At 48.0% G+C, this 24,588-nt stretch overlaps 1 protein-coding gene and 1 non-coding gene across 3 annotated transcripts in view; one reads left to right on the forward strand and one right to left on the reverse strand.

Annotated features, from left to right (window-relative positions):
- The window catches only part of CHCHD6 (coiled-coil-helix-coiled-coil-helix domain containing 6), a 182,555-nt gene that overhangs the window by 79,544 nt on the left and 78,423 nt on the right, over positions 1 to 24,588 (reverse strand). Inside the window, exons 5-6 of one of the 2 annotated variants that reach the window (XM_038772766.1) lie at positions 13,551 to 13,571; positions 3,512 to 3,595 (exon numbers count right to left, since the gene is read on the reverse strand). In XM_038772766.1, coding sequence (XP_038628694.1) covers positions 3,512 to 3,595; positions 13,551 to 13,571 — 105 coding nt within the window. The remainder of the gene's footprint in view (positions 1 to 3,511; positions 3,596 to 13,550; positions 13,572 to 24,588) is intronic. The other variant, XM_038772765.1, reaches the window with a different exon arrangement.
- Positions 15,594 to 15,731, forward strand: LOC119920378. Its single transcript, XR_005448128.1, has one exon. It is a non-coding gene; the product is annotated as a small nucleolar RNA SNORA7 (small nucleolar RNA).

The raw sequence follows: 24,588 nt of genomic DNA on the forward strand, positions 1-24,588 counted from the left end.
CGCTCAATAAATACAATTGAATGAACGACTGAATCTGCTATTTTCCAGCCCGCTCACTCGGCTAGAGTTTATCCCCAAACCTTACCACATTTCACCACCCAGAAGAGCTCAGCCTCAACTGCCCACTTGGGAGATTTAATAATAATAATAATAATAATAACAATGGTATTTGTTAGGTGCTATGTGCCAAGCACTGTTCTAAGCACTGGGGTAGATACAAGGTAATCAGGTTGTCCCACATGGGGCTCACTGTCTTCATCCCCATTTTGCAGATGAGGGAACTGAGGCACAGAAAAGTGAAGTGACTTGCCCAAAGTCACACAGATGACACATAGCGGAGACGGGATTAGAACCCACAACCTCCGACTCCCAAGCCCGTGCTCTATCAGCTGAGCCACACTGTTTCTCTATGATTTCACCACATACTCCCTGCTTTGGATCACTTCTGACTACACAAGACCAGACAAGTGGCTGGAATTTGAGAACCCAACTGCAGATTCCAAAGAAAACGGGGGAGAGCCCATTATGTCATGTACAAGCACATGGTCGGTTCAAGGAAAATAAATCTAGAGAGGTAAGAACTGGAGCCTTCCCTCTCCCCTGAACCTTCGACAGGCTTACGTGCTTGTGCCGGGAGCAGAGAACCACGATAGTCCACTTGTAGGACACCTACTACATGCAGGGCGTAAACTGCAGTCGACGTGAACACCACCGTTCAGATTGCGCCTCTCCTTTCATTCAATAGAATTTATTGGACGCTTACTGTACGCAGAGCACTGTACTAAGCGCTTGAGAAAGTGCAATACAACAACAAACACAGGCATTCGCTGCCCACAATGAGCATCCACTCTGGACTAAGACATCCCACTCCCCTGAGCTTGGCCTTATCTGTGGCAAAAATTGATTGATCAGTATTTCTTAAGTGCTTACTATGTGCCAGGTGCTATACTAAGCACTGGGGTAGATACACAACAATCAGACGCAGTCCCTGTCCCACATGGGGCTCACAGTCTTCATCCTCAGTTTACATATGAGGTAACTGAGGCCCAGAGAAGTGGAGTGACTTGCCCAACGTCGCACAGCGGATACGAGGAGGAGCCAGGATTAGAACCCGTGTCCTCCGACTCCCGGGTGCACGCTCTTTCCACTAAGCCTCCCTGCTTCTCATGGGGTCGACCCGGCCACTCCAGGTTCAGGGCCATCCCCCGACCTTCTGGGCATCGTCTCCCTCCGAAAACACTCACATTAAAGCCCTTTCTTTCTGGGGACATTCCGCCCAATGGAACGCCATGCCTGCCCGCTGAGGTAACGCAGCGGCTGCTGCAAAGTTTCTCCCATAACTCATCTCCCACTGAACCTCTTCAAAATCAAAATATAAAAACCACAGAGAGGATCTTGATTGGAAGTTTCTAAAGCTGTGTCTACAGAAACTGAAAATGTCAAGGTCTGAGTGTATTCAACAAATGAAAGCGGAATTATATAAAAGCAACAGCTAATAAAAAAGATCGTTCGGCGCTGTGTTTTCCATCTTCCCAGCCATTACAGGAATAAAATTATCCACAGAGAAGATCGAAAACCTTTTTCAAAACTAATACAATTAAGCCTTATTACTGCTCTTCCTTTCTCTTTCCTCAATCCCCCACTCACCCATGCCAATCTCCTTTTCCCCGGGATGGTGGAAGGCATTTTTCGACTTTATTACTGGCAAAATGCTTGTGTTTATGGGTCAGAAACTATCTAGTGTTTTCTGGACCTGAAAACAAAAACTCCTCTTCTTGTGGGCAGCACTTATAACTGCTCAGAATGGAGTGGAAATGCATTATGTTAAAAAGTCTACATAGGTATACGTGAGGAATTTGAATGTCGCTTTATGATGGGTTGAGGAAGAAGGGATGATAAAGTCAAGCTCCTGCTGCATATTTCTTCCACTTCAGCCAGGCAGAGCATTTATTCACACCGTTTTTAAGGGTGAATGGAAACTGGAGAGGAAGAAAACGAGACGGATCACCAGCGGAAAGCAGATTTTCTTGAAATGGATGTAAGTGTGCTTGGTCTTTCTTTCATCCTACAGAGACTCTGGTACCAAAGCTTCCAGAAACCAGATCTGGAGAGAAAAACTGTAAGGGAGGCCCAGCAGGGAGCTGAAGAATTGCACACATCACAACAAAAACGTGCGTTTGTGAGCATATGGGCAACTGTGATCACTGGAGTCATGGCTAGTGGATCGGTTTTCAAGCTCACAATTCCTGTCATCTATTAACTACAGTCCAACCCGTGGGGGGAGGGGAGAGGAGGAGAGGGGGCTGACTTTTCTTTTTACCTTTTTTTTAATATCAGGTCAATTACATAAATAAGCCTTCCAGAGGCAGGCGATACCTAATCCCAAGGCTTCGAGTTAATGGTTAGCTTTGTGCTCACCTCCTCCACCCCAAAAAGTCAAAGGGATAAAATGCAGTCAGGATATGATCCTCTCCCACCCGCAACTCACCGCCACCAGGTTAGCTTTATGCTCACCTACTCCACCCCCAAAAAGTCAAAGGGATAAAATGCAGTCAGGATATGATCCTCTCCCACCCGCAACTCGCCGCCACCATCATCAATATCTTCTCTCCAGCCACAGCCCTTCATGGTTCCCCAGTACTGTCCCACAGGGGAAACAATCCGTATTGGAGATCAGGTGTGTGAAACGCATGGTCAGAGGATGATTCTCAATGCTGTTTCTGCAGCCCTTTGCTACCTGACTTGGCATCCCATAGCATTAGGTGAAAATGCCTTTGCCTTCACCCCAGTTTCAAACCAGCATCAGCTGTTAAACCCCCATTGTGGCGGGAAGGGAGGCAAATTCCTAAACGGGCTTTCAAAGGTCATCTCAGCCTTAAAGGAGGCTTGGTGGCGTCTCCTTAAATCATGTTCATTTCAAAGGCTTATCCTGAGAGAAGCAGGCACTGTGCAACAGCAGCTCCCTTTGATCTCCTAGGCTCCCAGAAGAAAATTAATAATACAACTTTAATGTATTTGTATAGCAAGATTTCACATTATTATTATTTTTTCCTCTAACACGACTTCTTAACTAAGTGGGGAAAAAAGAAAAGGTATATTGGCTCTCAGCACCGCCCTGTGGCGAGACAGGAAATAAAATATATATTTTCGGTTAAATGATAGTGGAACCACATTCAATAAAAAATGGTCCAATTAAAAACCAATTATCTTCCTGAATGCAACTTGTTAAAAGGTTCAGTTTGAGAAGCGGTTTGATTTAATGATGTATATGCATGTGTGAGTGCGTAGTGCTTTGCACATAGTAAGCGCTTAATAAATGCCATCATTATTATTATTATTATTATTGGGGAGGTGAAGGGGTGGGGGGGCTGCAGCTAAGTAATGGAGACTGACAAGTCCAGGTTTTAGCACTATGCTTTTGGCACAAATCCACACAGCTTCTTGTCAGATGCTGTTAGGATCTGGCCCCTGAAAAGAAAAAGAAAAAAATCAAAGCCAGCATGGCCCTTACCTTATTTTCAATGCGAGCCAACTGTTCCTTATAGAAGGCATCTCGATGCTCTAACTCTGCCTCGATGCATTGCAGTTTCTTGGCCTAGGTGGTAGAGAGTGAAGAACATAGAGGGCAGACAATTTAGGGTATGTCCTGCTTGGGGAAAGATGCAAACATAGAAAAGACAAGGTTAGTACTTTACTCCTTAAAACTCCAGCACTGGTAGAGAAGTTTACCTTTATATTGAATCAAATACTCAGCTTCTCTCCCAGGGATCCCAGAATATCCTTCACCTCTTGACACCCTCCCCAAACTTTTTATCTTAAGCTTTCACTATGCCTCTTTCAAACTACAGGACTTGGAAGCTGAGGATAATCCATTAACTTGGAGCAACAATTGGAAAATATTAATGTCAGCGATAGGTTCATTCCCAAAAGGCACAGGCATGCCCGTACACACACTCCTCTGAAGTAGCGGTAATGGTATTTATTAATGATGAAAAAAAATAATAATAACCATTGTGGTATTTGTTAAGCACTTCCTATGTGCCAAGCACTGAACTAAGCACTGGGGTACATACAAGATCATGAGGTCAGACAGTCCCTGTCCCATGTGGGACTCACAGCCTAAGTGGGAGGGAGAACATAGATTGAACCCCCACTGGACAGATAAGGGAACTCAGGCCCAGAGAGGTTAAGTGATTTGCCCAAGGTCACACAGCAGAGCTTACAGGAGCAAATATGGCAGAGAAAATGTGCAGAAAGTTGCCCTGTTTGAGCTGTAGTTAACTTAAAGGTCAATGGGCCAGGGCACAAAGTCAGCAGCACTGCTCAGAGCAAAGTTTCTGAACGACAAACTCACTATAGTTTCTGAGGAGGAGGAGAAAACCTGTTGCCCAAGAAGAAACAGGGGTCTGTCTCATTTCTCTCCCCCACACTCCATAATAAGTCAGGCCCATACCACTTCAAAGCCAGAAGATCCTACATTTTAATAGGCTTTGACACAGATTCACTCACCCCTCTCTATCCTAGTGTAATCTCAAGGGTGATCAGGGAATGACTGAGAAAATACTTTGAAGAAAAGCAGTGCTAGCTGTAGTGAGAGGTATTGGGTTTCCTGGTGTTATCTTTCCCCCATCCAGGGACCCCTTCATTTTTCCATTTCAAAAACCCCTTAATATCTTATTCCTAGATCGGCAAAAAAACCTAGTCTTCAGACAGGTTGGAGAGACTCCATGGTTTTCTTCCTCTCAGTCTGGGCCTTTTCTTTCCTCCTGGTCTCACTCTCCTCTTTTCCCATACTGTCCCTCAAATATACATAACATTACCTTTTCATTCTGAGTGCAGGGGTGAAAAGAGTATAGTGATTTTAGGGAAAAATTGAGGGGTGAGGCAGGCAAGTTGAGAAGAGCTAATGGGTGAGAAAGCCCCATTTTAGCTGAGGGGAGGGAGAGGAGGAGGAGGAGGAAGAGTCTTTTCACTTCAATTTGGAAACTTTGCTCTTTTCAGCCTTGCTCAGAGATTCTTAGGTCTTGCTGGAGATCTGGACTGTGCAAGGCTAGGGGAATTTGGGAGTTTCTCTGTGACCTCATTCTCCTGCTGCCCGACAGCTGGTTGGACTTTCTGTGCCTTCGGAGAGGGTGCTTTCTCACCCTTTTGGGTCACCCTTGCACTTGGATTTTTACCCTATATTTCCCCCATCCTCAGTCCCACAGCACTTTTGTTCATAGCCATAATTTATTTTAAATGTCTGTCTTCCCCCTCTAGATGGTAAGCTCGTTGTGGTTAGGGAACACGCCAACCAACTCAGTTGTATTGTACTCTCCCAAGTGCCTAGTCCAGTGCTCTTTGCAGACAGTAGGCATTCAATAAATACCATCGATCAGGGAAGAAAACAGTGACATAACCCCTATAATTGGAAGCCCAAAAGGACAGTGGATTTAGCACCCATGCCCTCAACTGGTTCCATTTGTCAGTTTCTTCCCTTCTCCATTTCTTTCTCTCTCTTTAGTTTTCCTCTAAGTTCCCTTTCCCTGTTTGACCGCCCCTTGATTTTCCTCGGGATCTTTCCCAGTTCTGGTAATCCTTTGTCCTTTTAGATGCCCCCCTCTCCTTGCCTTGAATCAACAACATTTATCAGCACCTGTTTGGATGAAGCACCTACTTGGTGCCCAGCAGTAATCTAGTAGCTTGAGGGATATTCTGAAGAAGTAAGAAATGCAGTCTCTGCCCTAGAGGAATTTAGAGTCTAATGGATTAGGGTAATCTTGGAACCTCCCCTATTCCTTGCCCCCATCCCCACCCCTCAAACACACACAAAAACACTTTTGTCCCTCGCCCACTCTTCCTGTTACTCTCTACCTGTGAGCCCTCTTTTTTTTAATGGTATTTGGTAAGCACTTACTATGTGCCAGACACTGTACTAAGCACTGGGGCAGATACAAATCAACCAGGTGGGGCACATTCCCTGTCCCACATGGGGCTCACATTTTTAATCCCCATTTTACAGATGAGGTCACAGAGCCCCAGGGTGGTTAAGTGACATGCCCAAGGTCATCCTGCAGACAACTGCTAGAGCTGGGATTAGATCCCATATCCTTCTGACTCCCAGGCTCAAGGAGCAGCGTGGCTCAGTGGAAAGAGCCCGGGCTTGGGAGTCAGAGGTCGTGGGTTCTAATCCCAGCTCCGCCACTTGTGACTTTGGGCAAGTCACTTCACATCTCTGAGCCTCAGTTCCCTATCTGTCAAATGGGAATGAAGACTGTGAGCCCCACGTGGGACAACCTGATCACCTTGCATCCCCCCCCAGTGCTTAGAACAGTACTTAATAATAATAATAATAATAATAATGGGATTTATTAAGCGCTTACTATGTGCAAAGCACTGTTCTAAGCGCTGGGGGGTTACAAGGTGATCAGGTTGTCCCACGGGGGGCTCACAGTCAACCCCCATTTTACAGATGAGGGAACTGAGGCCCAGAGAAGCGAAGTGACTTGCCCAAAGTCACTTGGCACATAGTAAGCACTTAACAAATACCAACATTATTATTACTTCATCATCATCAATCATATTTATTGAGCGCTTACTGTGTGCAGAGCACTGTACTAAGCGCTTGGGAAGTACAAGTTGGCAACATATAGAGACAGTCCCTACCCAACAGTGGGCTTACAGTCTAAAAGGGGGAGACAGAGAACAAAACCAAACATACGAACAAAATAAAAAGAATAGATATGTACAAGTAAAATAAATAAATCCATCCCTCCATCTCCTTCTTTTCCTCCCCTCATTTCAGCTTTCCCCTCCTCTCCCTCTCCTACTTATGATCTCTAGGCTAAACCTCTTCCTCAAGCAGGTCTTTTATTGGCTACCGCATACACTCAATTTAGCTGGCTAGCCTGCTCAACAATGTTGGTCTCCATCTTCCACAGCTGCCAGTCCTCAGCCAAAATGAGATGAAATCAGAGCTCTGAAACCTGGTCTGACGACTCATGATTTCTGAAGTCTCTAGCAAGCCAAGGGGATCTAATCTAGCAAGTGGGGGATCATAACTGCTGCCCTAGAATGCTTTAGCATAGTGGATAGAGCACGGGCCAGAGTCGGAAGGTCACGGGTTCTAATTCAGGCTCCGCTGCTTGTCTGCTGTGTGACCTTGGGCAAATCACTTCACTGTGCCTCAGCTTACCTCATCTGTAAAATGGGGATTCATTCATTCAATCATATTTATTGAGCGCTTACTGTGTGCACAGCACTGTACTAAGCACTTGGAAAGTACAATGCGGCAATAAAGAGAGATAATCCCTGCCCACAGTGGGTTCACGTGAGACTGTGAGCCCCACATAATAATAATAATGATGGCATTTGTTAAGTGCTTACTATGTGCAAAGCACTGTTCTAAGTGCTGGACTGGGACTGTATCCAACCCGATTTGCTTGTGTCCACCCCAATGCTTAGTACAGTGCCTGGCACATAGTAAGCGCTTAACAAATACCAGAAATTTTATTACTATTATTATTGAGCCAGATAACAATCACATTTTAATAGTATTTACTTGTTAGACATTATCTATGAAAAACTGTTCTAAGGGCTGGGGTACATGTTAATTACTGAGCGCTTACTGTGTGCAAAGCACTGTACTAAGTGCTTGGGAGAGAACAATGTAATTGAGTCTGTTGTAGACGCGTTCCCCCCGCCCACAGCAAACTTACAGTCCACTGCAGTGAAGTTAGACTTGTAACAACATTGTGGTTTCTAATGATTTGATACACATTTCCAAAGAGTCACTGATGCTGCAGAGAAAACGTAAAAAAAAAAATATTCTATTTCAAGACCATCTGCTTAAATATCGCAGGCTCGCTCTGCAGCTTCCAGCCCCCATTTGCTTGGGGTTTTTTTTTTCTGATTAGGGTCATTTGCAGGGGAAAACATGTGTCATTTTGAAAGCATGTCTCTGCTCCTGCTCTTTGTCCCCTGCCTGAAGGTCTGGCTCCGTTGGGTGATCCCACCACCTACATCTGTAGATGAGGAGGGAATGTGAAAGAGGATGAAGGCTTCAGGTGGGGGAGAACACATGAACAGATGGGTGCCTAGGCAACAGAGATCCTGTTCGCATGTGTGTCCCTAGAAATGAAGGATAAGGGAAAGGAAGAGACAATGTCAAGTCCAAATAGTACAATTTATTAAGATTTTATGTGTGTCTAGCACCTATCCTCAAAGCTTCCCCTCCCCCCTCTAACCCCCAAAGAAATTTATGCCAATCCACACAAGCCCATGATTCCAGGACTCTAAAAATCCAGAATTTCAGGATTCCAGAAAGAGAAGAGGAGGCACAGAGGTGACTCCCTGAAGCCAATCGCTCAGTGGCTGTGGGCAGAGAACTATACTTACTGTACGCTTGTTCTGGGCAGGGAACAAGTCTACCAACTCTGATATACTGTACTCTCCCAAGGGCTTAGTACACTGCTCTGTACAGTAAGTGCTCAAGAAAACCATTGATTGATTGATATGATAGGAGTTAGTAGGCCCAATCCCTGCTCTCAAGGAGCTTAGAATAATAATGGTATTTGGTAAGCGCCTACTATGTGCCAAGCACTGTTCTAAGAGTTCAGAAGCAGCATGGCCTCGTGGGGAGAGAGCCCGGGTCTGGGGGTCAGAAGGACCTCGGTTATAATCTCGGCTCGGCCACTTGTCTTTTGTGTGACCTTGGGCAAGTCACTTCACTTCTCTGCACGTCGGTTTCCTCACCTGTCACTACCTTCTGCGTTGCTCTGACTTGCTCCCTTTGTTCTTCCCCCCTCTCCCAGCCCCACAGCACTTGTGTATATATCTGTCATTTTATTTATTGGTACTGATGTCTTTATTTATATTGATGTTTGTCTCCCCCACTTATAGACTGTGAGCTCATTTTGGGCAGGCACTGTCACTCTTTATTGTTGTACTGTACTTTCCCAAGCGATTAGTACAGTGTTCTGCACACAGTGAGTGCTTAATAAATATGATTGAATGAATGGATGACTGTGAGCCCCACAAGGGATGGGAACTATGTCCGACCCGATTTACTTGTAGCCATCCCAGTGCTTAGTACAGCACCCAGCACACAGTAAGTGCTTAACAAATACCACAATTATTATTACTATATTATTATTACAACCAAGTAATAAAGGCAGTGGAAGCTGGAAAAGAAATCATTTATCTTGACTTCAGTCCAGGGCTCCCTAGACTACTACATTTTGTGCCCTCTCCTCCCATCCATCCAATGCCCAGTACCTACCAATCAATCAATGGTATTTACTGAGCACTCACTATGTGACCTGTTCCTTTCCCTTTCCCTCCCCCTCCTCTTCCTCTCCTGTCTCTTCCCATTTCAGTCTATACTTCACTCTGCTGCCCGGATTATCTTTGTACAGAAACGCTCTGGGCATGTCACTCCCCTCCTCAAAAATCTCCATTGGTTGTCTATCAACCTTCGAATCAAGCAAAAACTCCTCACTCTCGGCTTCAAGGCTGTCCATCACCTCGCTCCCTCCTACCTCACCTCCCGTCTCTCCTTCTACAGCCCAGCCCGCACCCTCCGCTCCTCCGCCCCTAACCTCCTCGCTGTGCCTCGTTCTCGCCTGTCCCACCGTCGACCCCTGGCCCACGTCCTACCTCTGGCCTGAAATGCTCTCTCTCCACTTATCAGCCAAACTAGCTCTCTTCCTCCCTTCAAAGCCCTACTGAGAGCTCACCTCCTGCAGGAGGCCTTCCCAGACTGAGCCCTCCTTTTCCTCTCCTCCTCCCCCCATCCCCCATCCCCCCCAGCCCTACTCCTTTCCCCTCCCCACAGTACTAGTATATATTTGTACATATTTATTACTCTATTTTATTAATGATGTGTATATAGCTATAATTCTATTTATTCTGATGGTATCGACACCTGTTTACTTGTTTTGTTTTATTCATTCATTCATTCAATCATATTTATTGAGCGCTTACTGTGTGCAGAGCACTGTACTAAGCACTTGGGAAGTACAAGTTGGCAACATATAGAGACGGTCCCTACCCAACAATGGGCTCACAGTCGAGAAGGGGGAGACAGACAACAAAACAAAACATGTGGACAGGTGTCAAGTCATCAGAAGTAAAGCTAGATACACATCATTAACAAAATAAATAGAATAGCAAGTATGCACAAGTTTTGTTGTCTGTCTCTCCCTTCAAGACTGTGAGCCCGTTGTTGGGTAGGGACTGACTCTATATGTTGCCGATTTGTATTTCCCAAGCGCTTAGTCCAGTGCTCTGGACACAGTATGCACTCAAATTCGATTGAATGAATGAATGAATGAATGTGCAGAGCACTGGATTAAGTGCTCAGGAGAGTACAATATAACAGAGTTGGTAGACATGTTCCCTGCCCACAGAAAGCTTACAGTCTAAGAGAAGTCTCCTCAAGAACCTCCAATGGTTGCTCACCCACCTCTGCATCAAACAGCATCAAACAGAAACTCCTTACCGTCGGCTTTAAATCACTCAATCAGCTTGTGCCCTCCTACCTTAGCTCACGGATACAACCCAGCCCACACACTTCACTCCTCTAATGCCAACTTCCTCACTGCACCTTGATCTCGTCCATCTTGTCGCCGAGCCCTTGCTCACTTCCTCCCTCCGGCCGGGAACTCCCTCCGCTCCTTGACGTACAACAGGCCACCACTCTCCCCACCTTTAAGAGGCCTTTCCCGATTAAGCCGATTTCCTCCTCGCTACTGCGTCAATCGACTGCAATTACTAAGCGCTTAATGTGTGCTGAGCACTGTACTAAGCGCTTGGGAGAGTTGGTAGACAATTGGTAGACTAGTTCCCTGTCCTCAACGAGCTTATATGCCTTTAGGCATTAGATAACGATGGTATTTGTTAAGCACTTACTATGCGTCAGGCACTGTACTAAGCGCTGGGGTATATACAGGCAAATCGAGTTAGACACAGTCCCTGTCGTTCATTCATTCAATCGTATTTATTGGGCGCTTACTGTGTTCAGAGCACTGTACTAAGCGCTTGGGAAGTACAAGTCGGCAACATATAGAGACAGTCCCTATCCAACAGCTGTCCCATGTGGGGCTCACACTCTCAATCCCCATTTTACAGATGAGGTAACCGAAGCACAGAGAAGTGAAGTGACTTGCCCAAGGCCACACAGCAGGCAACTGATGGAGCCGGGAGTAGAACCCATGACCTCTCGATTCCCAGGCCCATGCTCTATCGACTATGCCATGCTGCTTCTCTAGATCTGTACCCCACCCTCAGGCCCATAGCACTTAGGTTATATAGCTGTTATTTATTTAGATTGTAAGCTCGTTGTGGGCAGGGAATGTGTCTGTTATATTATTCTCTCCCAAGCGCTTAGTACAGTCCTCTGCACATGGTAAGGGCTCAATCAATACGCTGGATTGGTTGATTAATGCCTGTCTCCCCTTCTAGACTGTAAGCTCTTTGTGGGCAGGGAATGTGCCTTCCATCTCTGTTGTATTATACTCTTTCGAGCACTTTTAGTACAATGCTCTGCACATGGTAAGGGCACAATAAAGGTCATTGATTGACAGGTGTGATTGATTGACAAGGGCCCAGGAGAGAAAATGTAACACCTCTATCTGCCACTGGACAGGGCTTAGCCATGGGTTTCTCCAGGAGAGAAACAGCATAGTACCAAAGTCCCCGTTGGGAAGGTTCATTCATTCGATCGTACTTCTTGAGCGCTTACCGAGTACTAAGGTTGTTGGGGCGCTTGTGAATGGCGACTGACGACTCGGAATGGGTAAGGCGAATGTGACAGAGGGCATCGGGCTGCAAAAAGCCAGCCCGGGATTTCTAAATCCTATCTCTGGGGCCCAGAAGGGATGCATATTGGAAATGAAATAACCTCTCACCTCTGGGTTTGTGGCATTCTGAGCAGGTAATTCCTAGCCCCATCAGTGGAACTCTAGCTTTGCCCCAAACAGAAAATCCCCAAAGGCTCTTATCTGGAAAGCTTTCTCGCCCAGGAGGAGTCCGAACTGCAGCGAACTCCACGCACGCAGGCAGCTCAAATGGCCCGTTCGAGATTGCTGAACTATATTCAAGCACTGTGGGGCAAATGGGTGGTGATGAGCTAGACTATACCCGTTTCCCAATCCGCCATGGGGCACGCTGGCAACAAGCACAATGATAGAAAAAAAAAAGGCCAGCCTTTGTGTGTGCAATGTAGTCAGAGCGGTTAGTCTCCTATTGGCTTTTGCAGCCACAGCCTCAGGACCACCTCACCATCAACAGCATTTTCTTTGAATACGAGGGACAGCTAGATAGGATGATTGGAGGTGGCCCTTCAGGAACAATGGATAATAATCATAATATCAGTGGCATTGTTCAGCAGCTTTCTATGTGCCAAGCGCTGAACTCAGGACTTGGGGGAGGGAAGGGCGGGGAGGATACAAGATCATCAGGCCTAACGCGGTCCCCCACGGGGCTCCCAGTCTAAGGGGAAGGGAGAATAGGTATTGAAACTCCATTTTACAGGTGAGGAAACCGAGGCCTGGAGAAATGAAGTCGGCGGCAAGATGGAGATACAGTGAGTTCGCTGGCGGTGGAGGAGCAAAGTACGTGCAGCCCAGGGCTGATGCTCCATCAGTGTTATGAGACAGTCTTGAGAGCCGCTGAGGTCTCTGCGGCCCACAGTGGCCAGTTAGCTATTTTTCAGGATTTCCGTTGGCTCCATCCACCTTGCCCAGCACCCTAGGTAATAAATAATAATAATTGTGGTATTTGTTAAGCCTTTACTGCATGTCAAGCACCGTTCTGAGCTCTGGGGAAAGATACTAGATCATCAGGTCAGACTCGGGCCCTGTCCCACGCTGGGCTCACCATCTAAGTAGGGAGAAGAACAGGAACTGAATCCCCATTTTACAGGTGAGGTACCTGAGGCCCAGAGAAGTGAAGTGATTTGCCCAAGGTCACACAACAGACCCATGGCAGAGCCGGGATTAGACCCCAGGTCCTCTGACTCCCAGGCTGGTGCTCTTTCCACTAGGCCACGGTGCTCCTCTCAACTGCCCGCTGATGGGCAGAGGTGGCACCTGAACCCACATTTCCCAATTCCCTCTTTCCACTGCACAGCACAGCTAGATAAACCTGTCTGCATTCATTCATTCACTTGTATTTATTGAGCACTTACTGTGTGCACAGCACTGTACTGAGCGCTTGGGAGAGTATAACATAACAACAAACAGACACATTCCCTGCCCGGATCAACTCCACTGCCTCATCTAAAAGGCCTCCTGCAAAGAGAGCCTCATTTTTCTCCTCCCTCCTCCCTACCCCTGCCAACACACAGGGCACATTATATTGGCTTTGGCTTCAACAGCTGTAAGCGACACAAAGGCACAATGGCAAAAATCTTTATGGAGGAAATAATATGCAATTTTCAAGCTGAACACCTTTTTAAAACGTAATGATGGAACATAAAATTCTGCATCTGTGCGAAGCGGTAACTGTCTTGGGCTAAGGGTAACATGACACTTGGAAGCGGTAAGATTCAGGCAAAAAGCAGAGCTTACCCATGCATCCAAATCCGCAGGCTGGGAATAAGGGGTGGGGGAGAGGGAAAGGGGAGGAGAAAGATGTCAGTGAATTCACTTCACTACCTGCAGTTCAGGATACAGGGAGTTCAGAAGAGTTCCTGAAAAATGATACACCATTGAATAGAGCAACTCGGTTCCCTGTTGGATCCTGCCCGGTAATAGACACTGTTACATTCACTCGGGCTCTGGGGTAAAAGAAAACGAATCGTCCAAATACACGGCCTGGAGCGAGGCCCAGACAGGTAAAGAGGCCGGTGGAGGAAGTTAGAATGCATCCCTCTACTTTCCCCATTGCAGTGAGAGCTTGCAAATGCCGATTTCACTGACAATAAGCACTCAAGAAGGCATCTGTCAGCATTTGAGAAGCAGCGTGGATAGAGTACGGGCCTTGGATTCAGAAGGACCTGGGTTCTAATCCCGACTCCGCCACTTGCCTGCTGCATGACCTTGGGCAAGTCACTTCACTTCTCTGGGCCTCAGTTACCTCATCTGTAAAATGGGGGTTAAGACTGTGAGCCCCACAAGGGACAACCTTATTACCTTCTATCTACCCCAGTGCTTAAACAGTGCTTGGTACATAGTAAGTGCTTAACAAATATCATCATTACTATGATTATTATCTACAAACACACACATACGTACATAAAAACCTTAGTGCATGTTGGGGAGAAGGAGGACTTGTGATTGGAATAGCGTGGGTCAGGCAGAGGCAAAAGGGAGGAAATGAGTTAGGAGCAGAGTTTTAAAAGAATAATAATAATTGTGGTATTTGTTAAGCGCTTACTTTGTGCCAAGCACCATACTATGCACTGGGATAGATAAAAGGCAAGCAGATCGGGCACAGTCCCTAACCCACAAGGGGATCATGGTCTAAGGGAGAGGGAAAAACAGGTACTCAGTCCCCCATTCCACAGATGAGGAAACCAAGACCCAGAGAAGTGACTTGACCAAGGTCACCCAGCAGGCAAATTCATTCATTCAATCGTATTTATTGAGCGCTTACTGTGTGCAGAGCACTATACTAAGCGCTTGGGAAGTACAAGTTGGCAACCTATAGAGACGGTCCCTACCCAACAGTGGGCTCACAGTCTAGAAGGGGGAGACAAAGAACAAAACAAAACATATTAACAGAATGAAATAAACAGAATAAATATGTACAAGTAAAATAAATAGAGTAATAAATACGTACAAACATATATACATATATACAGGTGCTGTGGGGAAGGGAAGGAGGTAAGGCGGGGGGGGTGGAGAGGGGGAGGAGGGGGAGAGGAAGGAGGGGGCTCAGTCTGGGAAGGCCTGACTGGGAAGGCAAATGGCAGAGCCGAGATTAGAACCCAGGTCCTCTGGCTCCTAGGTCCCTGCTCTTTCCACTGGGTCATGCTGCTTCCCTAAGAAGGAAGTCTGAGGAGAATCAAAGGCTTCAGGTCTTGGGGACGAATAGGACTGTGGTGCTGCCCAAGTTACTTGGAAAGCAGACAAGACTCGGGCGCTAGTGGTTATCTGTATAAACTCAGCACTTAGAACAGTGTTTGGCACATAGTAAGCGTCTCACAGTACCATCATTATTATTTACATTGGTCTATATTCACGGAGAGATGGTAAGCGCCCTGAGGGAAGGGACTGTGTGTTCTAACATTTTTGGTAACTCCACACAGCACCAAACACTGTGTTTGGCACATACTGAGTCTCACTCTGTGAATGTTGCTAACCACTCATTGAAGAATATTCCGTTTTGCATTGCCTTTTCTAGCCTGAATTCTAAATCTACGGCATGTCTGCCTTTTTAGACTGCAAACCAGTGAAGTTTAGTAGGCCTTTATAAAGAAATGTGCTCAGGGGTATAAAAGCTAAGACGACTGCATATTATTTGAATGCAGTTAGCATAATTATTTACATAACATTGGAGCACCTTGCTTCTCTCTATGCATTATCGCTCTTAAGTTTTCTTTTTTGGATCTTTCCCATCAGACGACTAATGCTGGCCCTGGTAAAAGATGTGAACTAAAGGGGCCGGGCCTCCTCTCAGGATCGCACCTGGAGAGTTTCCAGTACTCTACCAGTCTCGGAGACGAGAGGGAGAGTCAAGCAGAAGCATATCTATTCCATTCCTAGCTTGGGTCGTGGCTAGAGAGTGGAAGGCAAACTACTCCAAGTCAAAATTCATCTGTGCTGGGCAGCAGTGGTACGGGAGAGAGTAGAGGGCGAAGACTCAAGTTTACTGCATGGAAGAAGTCAATGATAAACTGCTTCTGTATTTTTACCAAGAAAACTCTAGGAATACACTACCAGAATGTTTGCAGATAGAGGTGGGGCCTTCTGGATGAGATGCATCCATGACGCAAGTTGCCAACTTGTACTTCCCAAGCGCTTAGTACAGTGCTCTGCAATCAATCAATCGTATTTATTGAGTGCTTACTGTGTGCAAAGCACTGTACTAAGTGCTTGGGAAGTACAAGTTGGCAACATATAGAGACAGTCCCTACCCAACAGTAGGCTCACAGTCTATAAGGGGGAGACAGAGAACAAAACCAAACATATTAACAAAATAAAATAAATAGAATAGATATGTACAAGTAAAATAGAGTAATAAATATGTACAAACATATATACATATATACAGGTGCTGTGGGGAAGGGAAGGGGGTAAGACGGGGGGATGGAGAGGGGGACGAGGGGGAGAGGAAGGAGGGAGCTCAGTCTGGGAAGGCCTCCTGGAGGAGGTGAGCTCTCAGTAAGGCCTTGAAGGGAGGAAGAGAGCTAGCTTGGCGGATGTTGGGAGGGAGGGCATTCCAGTCCAGGGGTCAATGGCAGGACAGGCGAGAACGAGGCATGGTGAGGAGATTAGCGGCAGAGGAGCGGAGGGTGCGGGCTGGGCTGGAGAAGGAGAGAAGGGAGGTGAGGTAGGAGGGGGAGAGGTGATGGACAGCCTTGAAGCCGAGGGTGAGGAGTTTCTGCCTGATGCGCAGATTGATTGGTAGCCACTGGAGATTTTTGAGGAGGGGAGTAACATTCCCAGAGTGTTTATGGACAAAGACAATCCGGGCAGCAGCATGAAGTATGGATTGAAGTGGGGAGAGACACGAGGATGGGAGATCAGAGAGGAGGCTGATGCAGTAGTCCAGACGGGATAGGATGAGAGCTTGAATGAGCAGGGTAGCGGTTTGGATGGAGAGGAAAGGGCGGATCTTGGCAATGTTGCGGAGCTGAGACCGGCAGGTTTTGGTGACGGCTTGGATGTGAGGGGTGAACGAGAGAGCGGAGTCGAGGATGGCACCAAGGTTGCGGGCTTGTGAGACGGGAAGGATGGTAGTGCCGTTAACAGTGATGGGAAAGTCAGGGAGAGGGCAGGGTTTGGGAGGGAAGACATGGAGTTCATTCTTGGACATGTTGAGTTTTAGGTGGCGGGCAGACATCCAGATGGAGATGTCCTGAAGGCAGGAGGGGATGCGAGCCTGGAGAGAGGGGGAGAGAGCAGGGGCAGAGATGTAGATTTGGGTGTCATCAGCGTAGAGATGATAGTTGAAGCCGTGGGAGCGAATGAGGGAGTGAGTGTAGATCGAGAACAGAAGGGGACCAAGAACTGAACCTTGGGGAACCCCCACAGTAAGGGGATGGGAGGGGGAGACTGAGAATGAAAAAGAGACTGAGAATGAACGACCGGAGTCTGTGAAGCCAAGGTTGGATAGCGTGTTGAGGAAAAGGGGGTGGTCCACAGTGTCAAAGGCAGCTGAGAGGTCGAGGAGGATTAGGATAGAGTATGACCCATTGGATTTGGCAAGCAGGAGGTCATTGGTGACCTTTGAGGGGGCAGTTTCCGTGGAATATAGGGGACGGAAGCCAGACTGGAGGGGGTCGAGGAGAGAGTTGGTGTTGAGGAATTTGAGGCAGCGCGTGTAGACAACTCGTTCAAGGAGTTTGGAAAGGAATGGTAGGAGGGAGATGGGGCGATAACTAGAAGGTGAGGTGGGGTCAAGAGAGGGTTTTTTTAGGATGGGAGAGACGTGGGCATGTTTGAAGGCAGAGGGGAAGGAACCAGTGGAGAGTGAGCGGCTGAAGATGGAAGTTAAGGAGGGGAGAAGGGACAGAGCGAGTGATTTCATGAGATGAGAGGGAATGGGGTCAGAAGCACAGGTGGCCGGAGTAGCACTTGAGAGGAGGGAGGAGAGCTCCTCTGAGGATACTGCTGGGAAGGATGGGAGAGTAGCAGAGAGTGTTGAGAGCCGGGGGAGTTGGAGAAAAGGGGGGGAGTGACTTTGGGGAGGTCGGACCTGATGGATTTAATTTTATTAATGAAGTAGGAGGCCAGATCGTTGGGGGTGAGGGAAGGAGGAGGGGGGAGGAACCGGGGGCCTGAGAAGGGAGTTGAATGTACGGAAGAGCTGATGGGGATGATGGGCATGGGTGTCAATAAGGGAGGAAAAATAGTTTTGTCTGGCAGAGGAGAGGGCTGAATTAAGGTAGGAAAGGATAAACCTGAAGTGAACGAGGTTGGCATGGTGTTTAGACTTTCACCAGCAGCGTTCGGCAGCTTGAGCATAAGAGCGAAGGAGGCAGACAGTGGTGGTGATCCAGGGCTGTGGGTTAGTGGTACAAGAGCGGTGAAGGGAAAGGGGAGCGAGTGAGTCTAGCTGAGTAGAAAGGGTCGAGTTGAGAGCAGTAATCTGATCATCAAGATTGGGTAGAGAGGAGAGGGAGGTGAGGTGCGGTGTGAGGCGCTCAGAAAGATGGATGGGGTCAAGAGAGCGGAGATCTCTGTGAGGGAGTAATATGGATTTACATGGGAAAGAAGTGTGAGTGAGGAGGCAGGTGAGAAGATTATGATCAGAGAGAGGGATTTCAGAGTTGGTGAGGGTGGACACAGTGCAGCGGTAGGAGATGATGAGGTCGAGGGTATGACCAAGTTGGTGAGTGGGTGAGGTGGGGTGGAGCAAGAGGTTGGCAGCATCAAGGAGAGATAGAAGGCGGGCGGCAGAGGAGTCATCAGGGATATCCATGTGGATGTTGAAATCTCCGGGAATCAGAGTGGGCATGGAAAAGGAGAGAAGGAAGGTGAGGAAGGGGGAGCAGGTGGGGGCGGGTCTGGGTCCAAAGAGGGCAGGCGGGGGCGGGTCTGGAGGGAGCGGGCGGGGGCGGGTCCAGAGGAAGCGGGTGGTGCTTTGCACATGGTAAGTGCTTAATAAATGCCATTATTAGAGAAGCAGCGTGGCTCAATGGAAAGAGCACGGGCTTTGGAATCAGAGGTCATGAGTTCAAATCCCGGCTCTGCCAATTGTCAACTGTGTGACTTTGGGCAACTGCACACAGTAAGCGCTCAATAAATGATTGAATGAATGAATGAATGAAAGTCGCTACAGGTCGAAGACGACTCGACAACATAAGACAAGACCAAGGGGCCGGGAGTCATCTGGACTCTGGCTGTGCCGCTTCCAAGTCTTAGCATTCTAGGGTGGCACCCCAGTATCCATCCTGGCGGTCCTCCCTCGACCCGGCTCCAAACTCCACTTTCTCTCCTATCTATCCCTGTCTCTGCAGCTAAATCCCAAATTTAGGGCCTAATTGCCTCCTAATCCAACCTTCTCCTCCTCCCCTACATGTTCCCCTACCCACTTCAAACAGCTCCCTGCCACAGGTTTTGCCTGCAGCTGCTAAAGCCAACCCTTTTGCCTGCCAAAATGCCACTGCTGCATTTTCTTTTCTGAACCCTTCCCAAGCGCTTAATACAGTGCTCTGCATACAGTAAGTGCTCAATAAATATGAATGAATGAATGAATGAATGATGCCTGTTACATGTTTTGCTGTCTGTCTCCCCCCTTCTAGACTGTGAGCCCACTGTGGGCAGGGAGGGTCTCTGTTGCTGAATTGTCCTTCCCAAGCGCTTAGTACAGTGCTCTGCACACAGTAAGCGCTCAGTAAATACGATTGAATGAATTGTGAGGGAGCGGGGCTTGACCAGAGAGATTCCCTTCAAGGCCCTACTGAGAGCTCACCTCCTCCAGGAGGCCTTCCCAGACTGAGCCCCTTCCTTCCTCTCCCCCTCGTCCCCATCTCCATCCCCCTCATCTTACCTCCTTCCCTTCCCCACAGCACCTGTATATATGTATATATGTTTGTACATATTTATTACTCTATTTATTTATTTTACTTGTACATATCTATTCTATTTATTTTATTTTGTTAGTATGTTTGGTTTTGTTCTCCGTCTCCCCCTTTTAGACTGTAAGCCCCCTGTTGGGTAGGGACTGTCTCTATATGTTGCCAACTTGTACGTCCCAAGCGCTTAGTACAGTGCTCTGCACACAGTAAGCGCTCAATAAATACGATTGATTGATTGATTGATTGATTGATCCTCACGATACCTCTTCCCCACCCTTTGTATGGCTAATTAATTCCACTCCAGACATCTCCCCCCAATTTTTCAGCTTGCCCTTTCCTTCACTCCACCCACCCCAAACCATTCACTGCTCACGTGGCCCCCCTACTTCCTTCCTTGCATGTAGCTCCTATAGAAATCCAGCCCCATCTCCCCTAAGTCCCCAACACCTTCCCTCCCCAACTGCGTACTCATGATCCCATTTCCAATCATTTCGGGAAGGCTCTGTGAAGGAGGTGCTGATGACTCTCCTCCCCTAACCACCTACCCACCCACCGGTCGGCATGATATCCACAAACACTCCACTGGTACCAAGTGTAAATATTTATTCATTTGGGAGGGCTGAGGCTCGCTTGCTCTTCAGTTTGAGATCCACACTCTCTGTGTTTGTGCATCTCTCTGCTCATCGCCCACAAGGGATGTGTTCCCTGTTTTTGACTGTAAACTCCTTCAGGGCCAAGACTGCAGCCTTTCTAAAGAGCACCTCCTTCCTCCCATCTTGGCCTGCTCTGGCTTTGTATAGCCCACAGTAGCTCAGTCCTGCTGCCTGTAGACTTCACTGGTGACTGAAGGGCTCGCTTTCTCTATCGGCCAGCCCGTTTCAATTAATAACGACCCTTCTTGGACGGGATTCCTTCCCTCCACACTCTTCTTCGGGTTGGGTCGACTGACCTCCTTGTTCAGAAAAGGAGAAGCAAACTCCTCTAAGCGTAAAAAGACAACCGACGAGAAATGTTGCCACCAGCTAAAAAGCTTCAGCCAGCTGATCACTCCCAAGTCAGCGCATCAATCTGTAAGTGCTCAAAGTATCCATGAAGTGCCTACTGGGCACGGGATACTGAATTAGGGGGAGTACAGTAGAAGTCCCCTCTCAGGGTCACACCTGGCGAGTTTCCAGTACTCTACGAGTCTTGGCTATGGGAAGGAAAGTCAAGGAAAGCCATACCCATTCCATTCCTAGCTTGGCCAGTGGCTAGCAAGTGGAAGGCAATCTGCTACAAGTCAAAACTCACCCGCGCTGGACGGCAGCGGCACAGGAGCGAGTCGAGGGCGGGGACTCGAGTTTACTGCATGGAAGGTCGCAGTGGTAAACCGCTTCCGTATTTTTACCAAAAAAAATCTCTATGGATACACTACCAGAACCATTACAGATGGAAAGTGGGGCGTTCTGGGAGAGACGTGTCTGTGGTGTCGCTACGGTTCGGAAATGACTCGATGGCATAAGACAAGATGGAAGAAGTAAAAGGCACAATCCCCTACCCTCAATATGCTTACCATCTAATGGAGAGCCGATGCCATATGTCTGCTTGAGAAGCGGCACGGTGCAGTGGATAGAGCACGGGCCTGAGAGTCAGAAAGTCATGGGTTCTAATCCCAGCTCTGCCACCTGTCCACTGTGGGACCTTGGGCAAGTCACTTCACTTCGCTGTGCCTCAGTTACCTCATCTGTAAAATGGGGGTTCATTCATTCATTCAATCGTATTTATTGAGCGCTTACTGTGTGCAGAGCACTGTACTAAGCGCTTGGGAAGTACAAGTTGGGAACATATAGAGATGGTCCCTGAGTCCCACGTGGGGACAGGGACTGTGTCCAACCCAATTTGCTTGTTTCCACTCCAGCGCTTAGTACAGTGCCTGGCACATAGTAAACACCTAACAAATAGCATAATTATTATTATTAGCAAAAAGCACTGGAGACTGGGTTACAACGATAGCTTTTCCACATGCTTTGACTTGTCCTTTTTTTATGGTATTTGCTAAGCACTTACTATCTGCAAGGCACTGTACTAAGTGCTGGGGTAGATACAACCTAATTGGGTTGGACAAAGTCCCTGTCCCAGTCTTAATCCCCATTTTACAAATGAGGTAACTGAGGCATTGAGAAGTGAACTGACTTGCCCAAGCTCACACAGCAGACAAGCAGCAAGGCCGGGATTAGAACCCAGGTCCTCTGACTCCCAGGCCGGTGCTCTTTCCACTAGGCCACACTGCTTCTCAGGCCTTGAGATTTAACACCTTGGGTTTGGGGTTACATTTTCACCTTTATGGCACCTAAAAGTAGTTTGAACTCAAAGGGGAGCAGACTCCCTTAATCAGAGCCCCAGCAGGGTACGTGTGCATTCACTCCAGGACTTCAACTGGGCCGAGAAGTTGAGTCTTCCAGACAGGCCCAAGAAACCCAAATCTGCCTGCCGGAACATAAAGAATCTCGGTGCCCAAAATGTAGCAGTCGGGCCCTCTTTGGGTACCCAACATCAGATGTGTTCAAATATCTCCATCCCCATCCCCAGAGGCCAGCCTAAACAAATGCCTGTCGACAGCAAGCCACGTCCACGCCTGTTATTGACAGTTCTTTGGCTGAGAGACGTGGCGAAAGGTTAAAGGAGCAGAACTACTTGTCACAGCTCCAAATCTGCCTTTAAAAATCACCGCCTCCCTGCCGGCCCCCCATCTCACCCCCACCCCAGGATAAGCTCCAGGAAACAGCAATTCCAGGAGCTCGTTTCCAGAGGCTGATCGGGCTCCTTGCTGAGCAGTCCCAACCCTCACCGGGAGTCGCAGACTGTCAAGCGGGATCTGTCTCAATCAATCAATGGTATTTATTGAGTGCTTACTGTGAGCAGAACACTGTACTAAAGTGCTTGGGCAAGTACAATACAGCAGACTTGGTCAGACCCATTCCCTGCCTACAAGGAGCTTAGACTGGGGGACTGGGGCTATGTCCAATCTGATACTCTTATATCTACCCCAGTGCTTAGTACAGTGCCTGGCACACAGTAAGCACTTAACGTGTACCATTTTATTAAGAGAGAACTTACAGTGTAGCGATGCCCAAACTCTGGCTCTTGGGCTACAGTAGGGGCACCTCTCCCCGACGCTCACCACCACCATTCATTCATTTATTCAATCGTATTTATTGAGCTCTTAGTGTGTGCAAAGCACTGTACTAAGCACTTGGGACAGTATAACAATAAACAGACACATTCCCTGCCCACAATGAGCTCGGAGTCTAGAGAGGGAGATGGACGTTAATATAAATAAATAAATAAATAAATAAATAAATTGCAGGTATGAACATAAGTGCTGTGGGGCTGGGGGTGGGGGGCAGAGGGGAAGAACCAAGGGAGTCGGTTGGGACAACGCAGAAAGGAGTAGGGGAAGAGGAACCATTGCCACCGCCACTCAGGAATCCCACCAGGAATGGACCACAGTTCCCCTGGTCCGTCCAGCTGCCTCCAAGTCACCGAGAGAAAAGAAAGCTCGCAAGTCAGCACCTTTCACCGCCCCACGAGTCCCCTGAGCTGAACGGCAGGAACGCAGAACAAAGTGGCTGAACGGAGGCTGCCCTGGCACCGCATTTCCCTTGTAATTTTCAAGTTGTTCCCATTGCATCTGATGAGCCCTTTCAAGACAGCGAGGGCCTGAGCTTCCAGAAAGAAGGGGGAGAAAACAGATAGGGAAAGGAAAGCCCTGGAGGTTGGCATTTGCCATTTGCAGAAGCCGAGCCAGGAGAGTTTAATGGCTCCGCGTTACCAGGCTCTGACAGTGACGTACACCTTCTGACCCCAGAGCTGCTACAAACCACAATTCACCAACTTGAACTTCCCCGGACAAGAGATAAGGGACATCATGCCTCTTCGCTGCCAACAGGTCTGCTTTGGCTTCCCGCTGTCCACTGCTCCATCTCCCCGGGGCCAGCAATTAAGCAACTTTTCCAAGCCCTGGTGCAATAATGGATTTCTTCCGACAAGCTCTGTCCTCCAGAGCCAAGGGGGGATCGTGCCACTTGGCCACAACCTCGAGGGAGAGCCCAGAGAAAACAAGCGGCCTGGCCCTGTTCCTCCAGGGCCGGGACAAAACCTCCAGACTTCCTGCTCCGATCAACTAGGGCTGATAAGGCAGCTGCCAGAAGAACTGGGTTCCTCAAGGACTCCCTCAGCCTGCTGATTTGCTTGCCAAGTCTGCAGGCTTTGGAATCCGACCGGGAGGACACCCACTCTCCCTTCCCACCATTTGATCAAATGCTAATGTGAATAAAGGCCCTTGAGGCAGAGATTTTGCCCCCAAGGATCAGCTGATCTTGTCAATCACAATACTCACACACACACCTACCTTAGACAACAGGATCATCCTTTTCAAACAGGGCCCTTCACCATTTCCCACAAAGGTATTTACCAGGGTATGCCTGGGACAAGGAATTATCAGCCTGTCTTTGCATCAAACCTTTTTTCTAGGAGCTTCCAAATAGCCTGGACAAATGAGCCCGTTTATCCTCCAAACGTCTCTGCTAGGAATACGGAGCAGAAAGTATTCCCTCCAACTGACAGTGGAGGAGACTTAGGTCCAGAGAGGGCAGATGTCTTCCTTGGGGAGCTAGTGGCTGTGTCCTCGTGGGCCCAGGGTAATTTGGGGAAGACAATTTTCCCATAGAAAACTTGCATTTTGCCCTAATCTGCCAAAGGAACATTAGTGGCAGGGATAATAATAATAATGATAATGATGATGGCATTTGTTAAGCGCTTACTATGTGCAAAGCACTGCATCGTGCAGCCCCAGCCCCAGCCCACAGGCCCCAACAGGCCTGCCTCCAAGCCTGCCTGAGGAACCCAAACTTGGCATGTCTGTTTGACTGGCAGGGGCC

The sequence above is a fragment of the Tachyglossus aculeatus genome, chromosome X1, assembly GCF_015852505.1.
Source record: "Tachyglossus aculeatus isolate mTacAcu1 chromosome X1, mTacAcu1.pri, whole genome shotgun sequence".
Taxonomy (NCBI): Eukaryota; Metazoa; Chordata; class Mammalia; order Monotremata; family Tachyglossidae; genus Tachyglossus; species Tachyglossus aculeatus.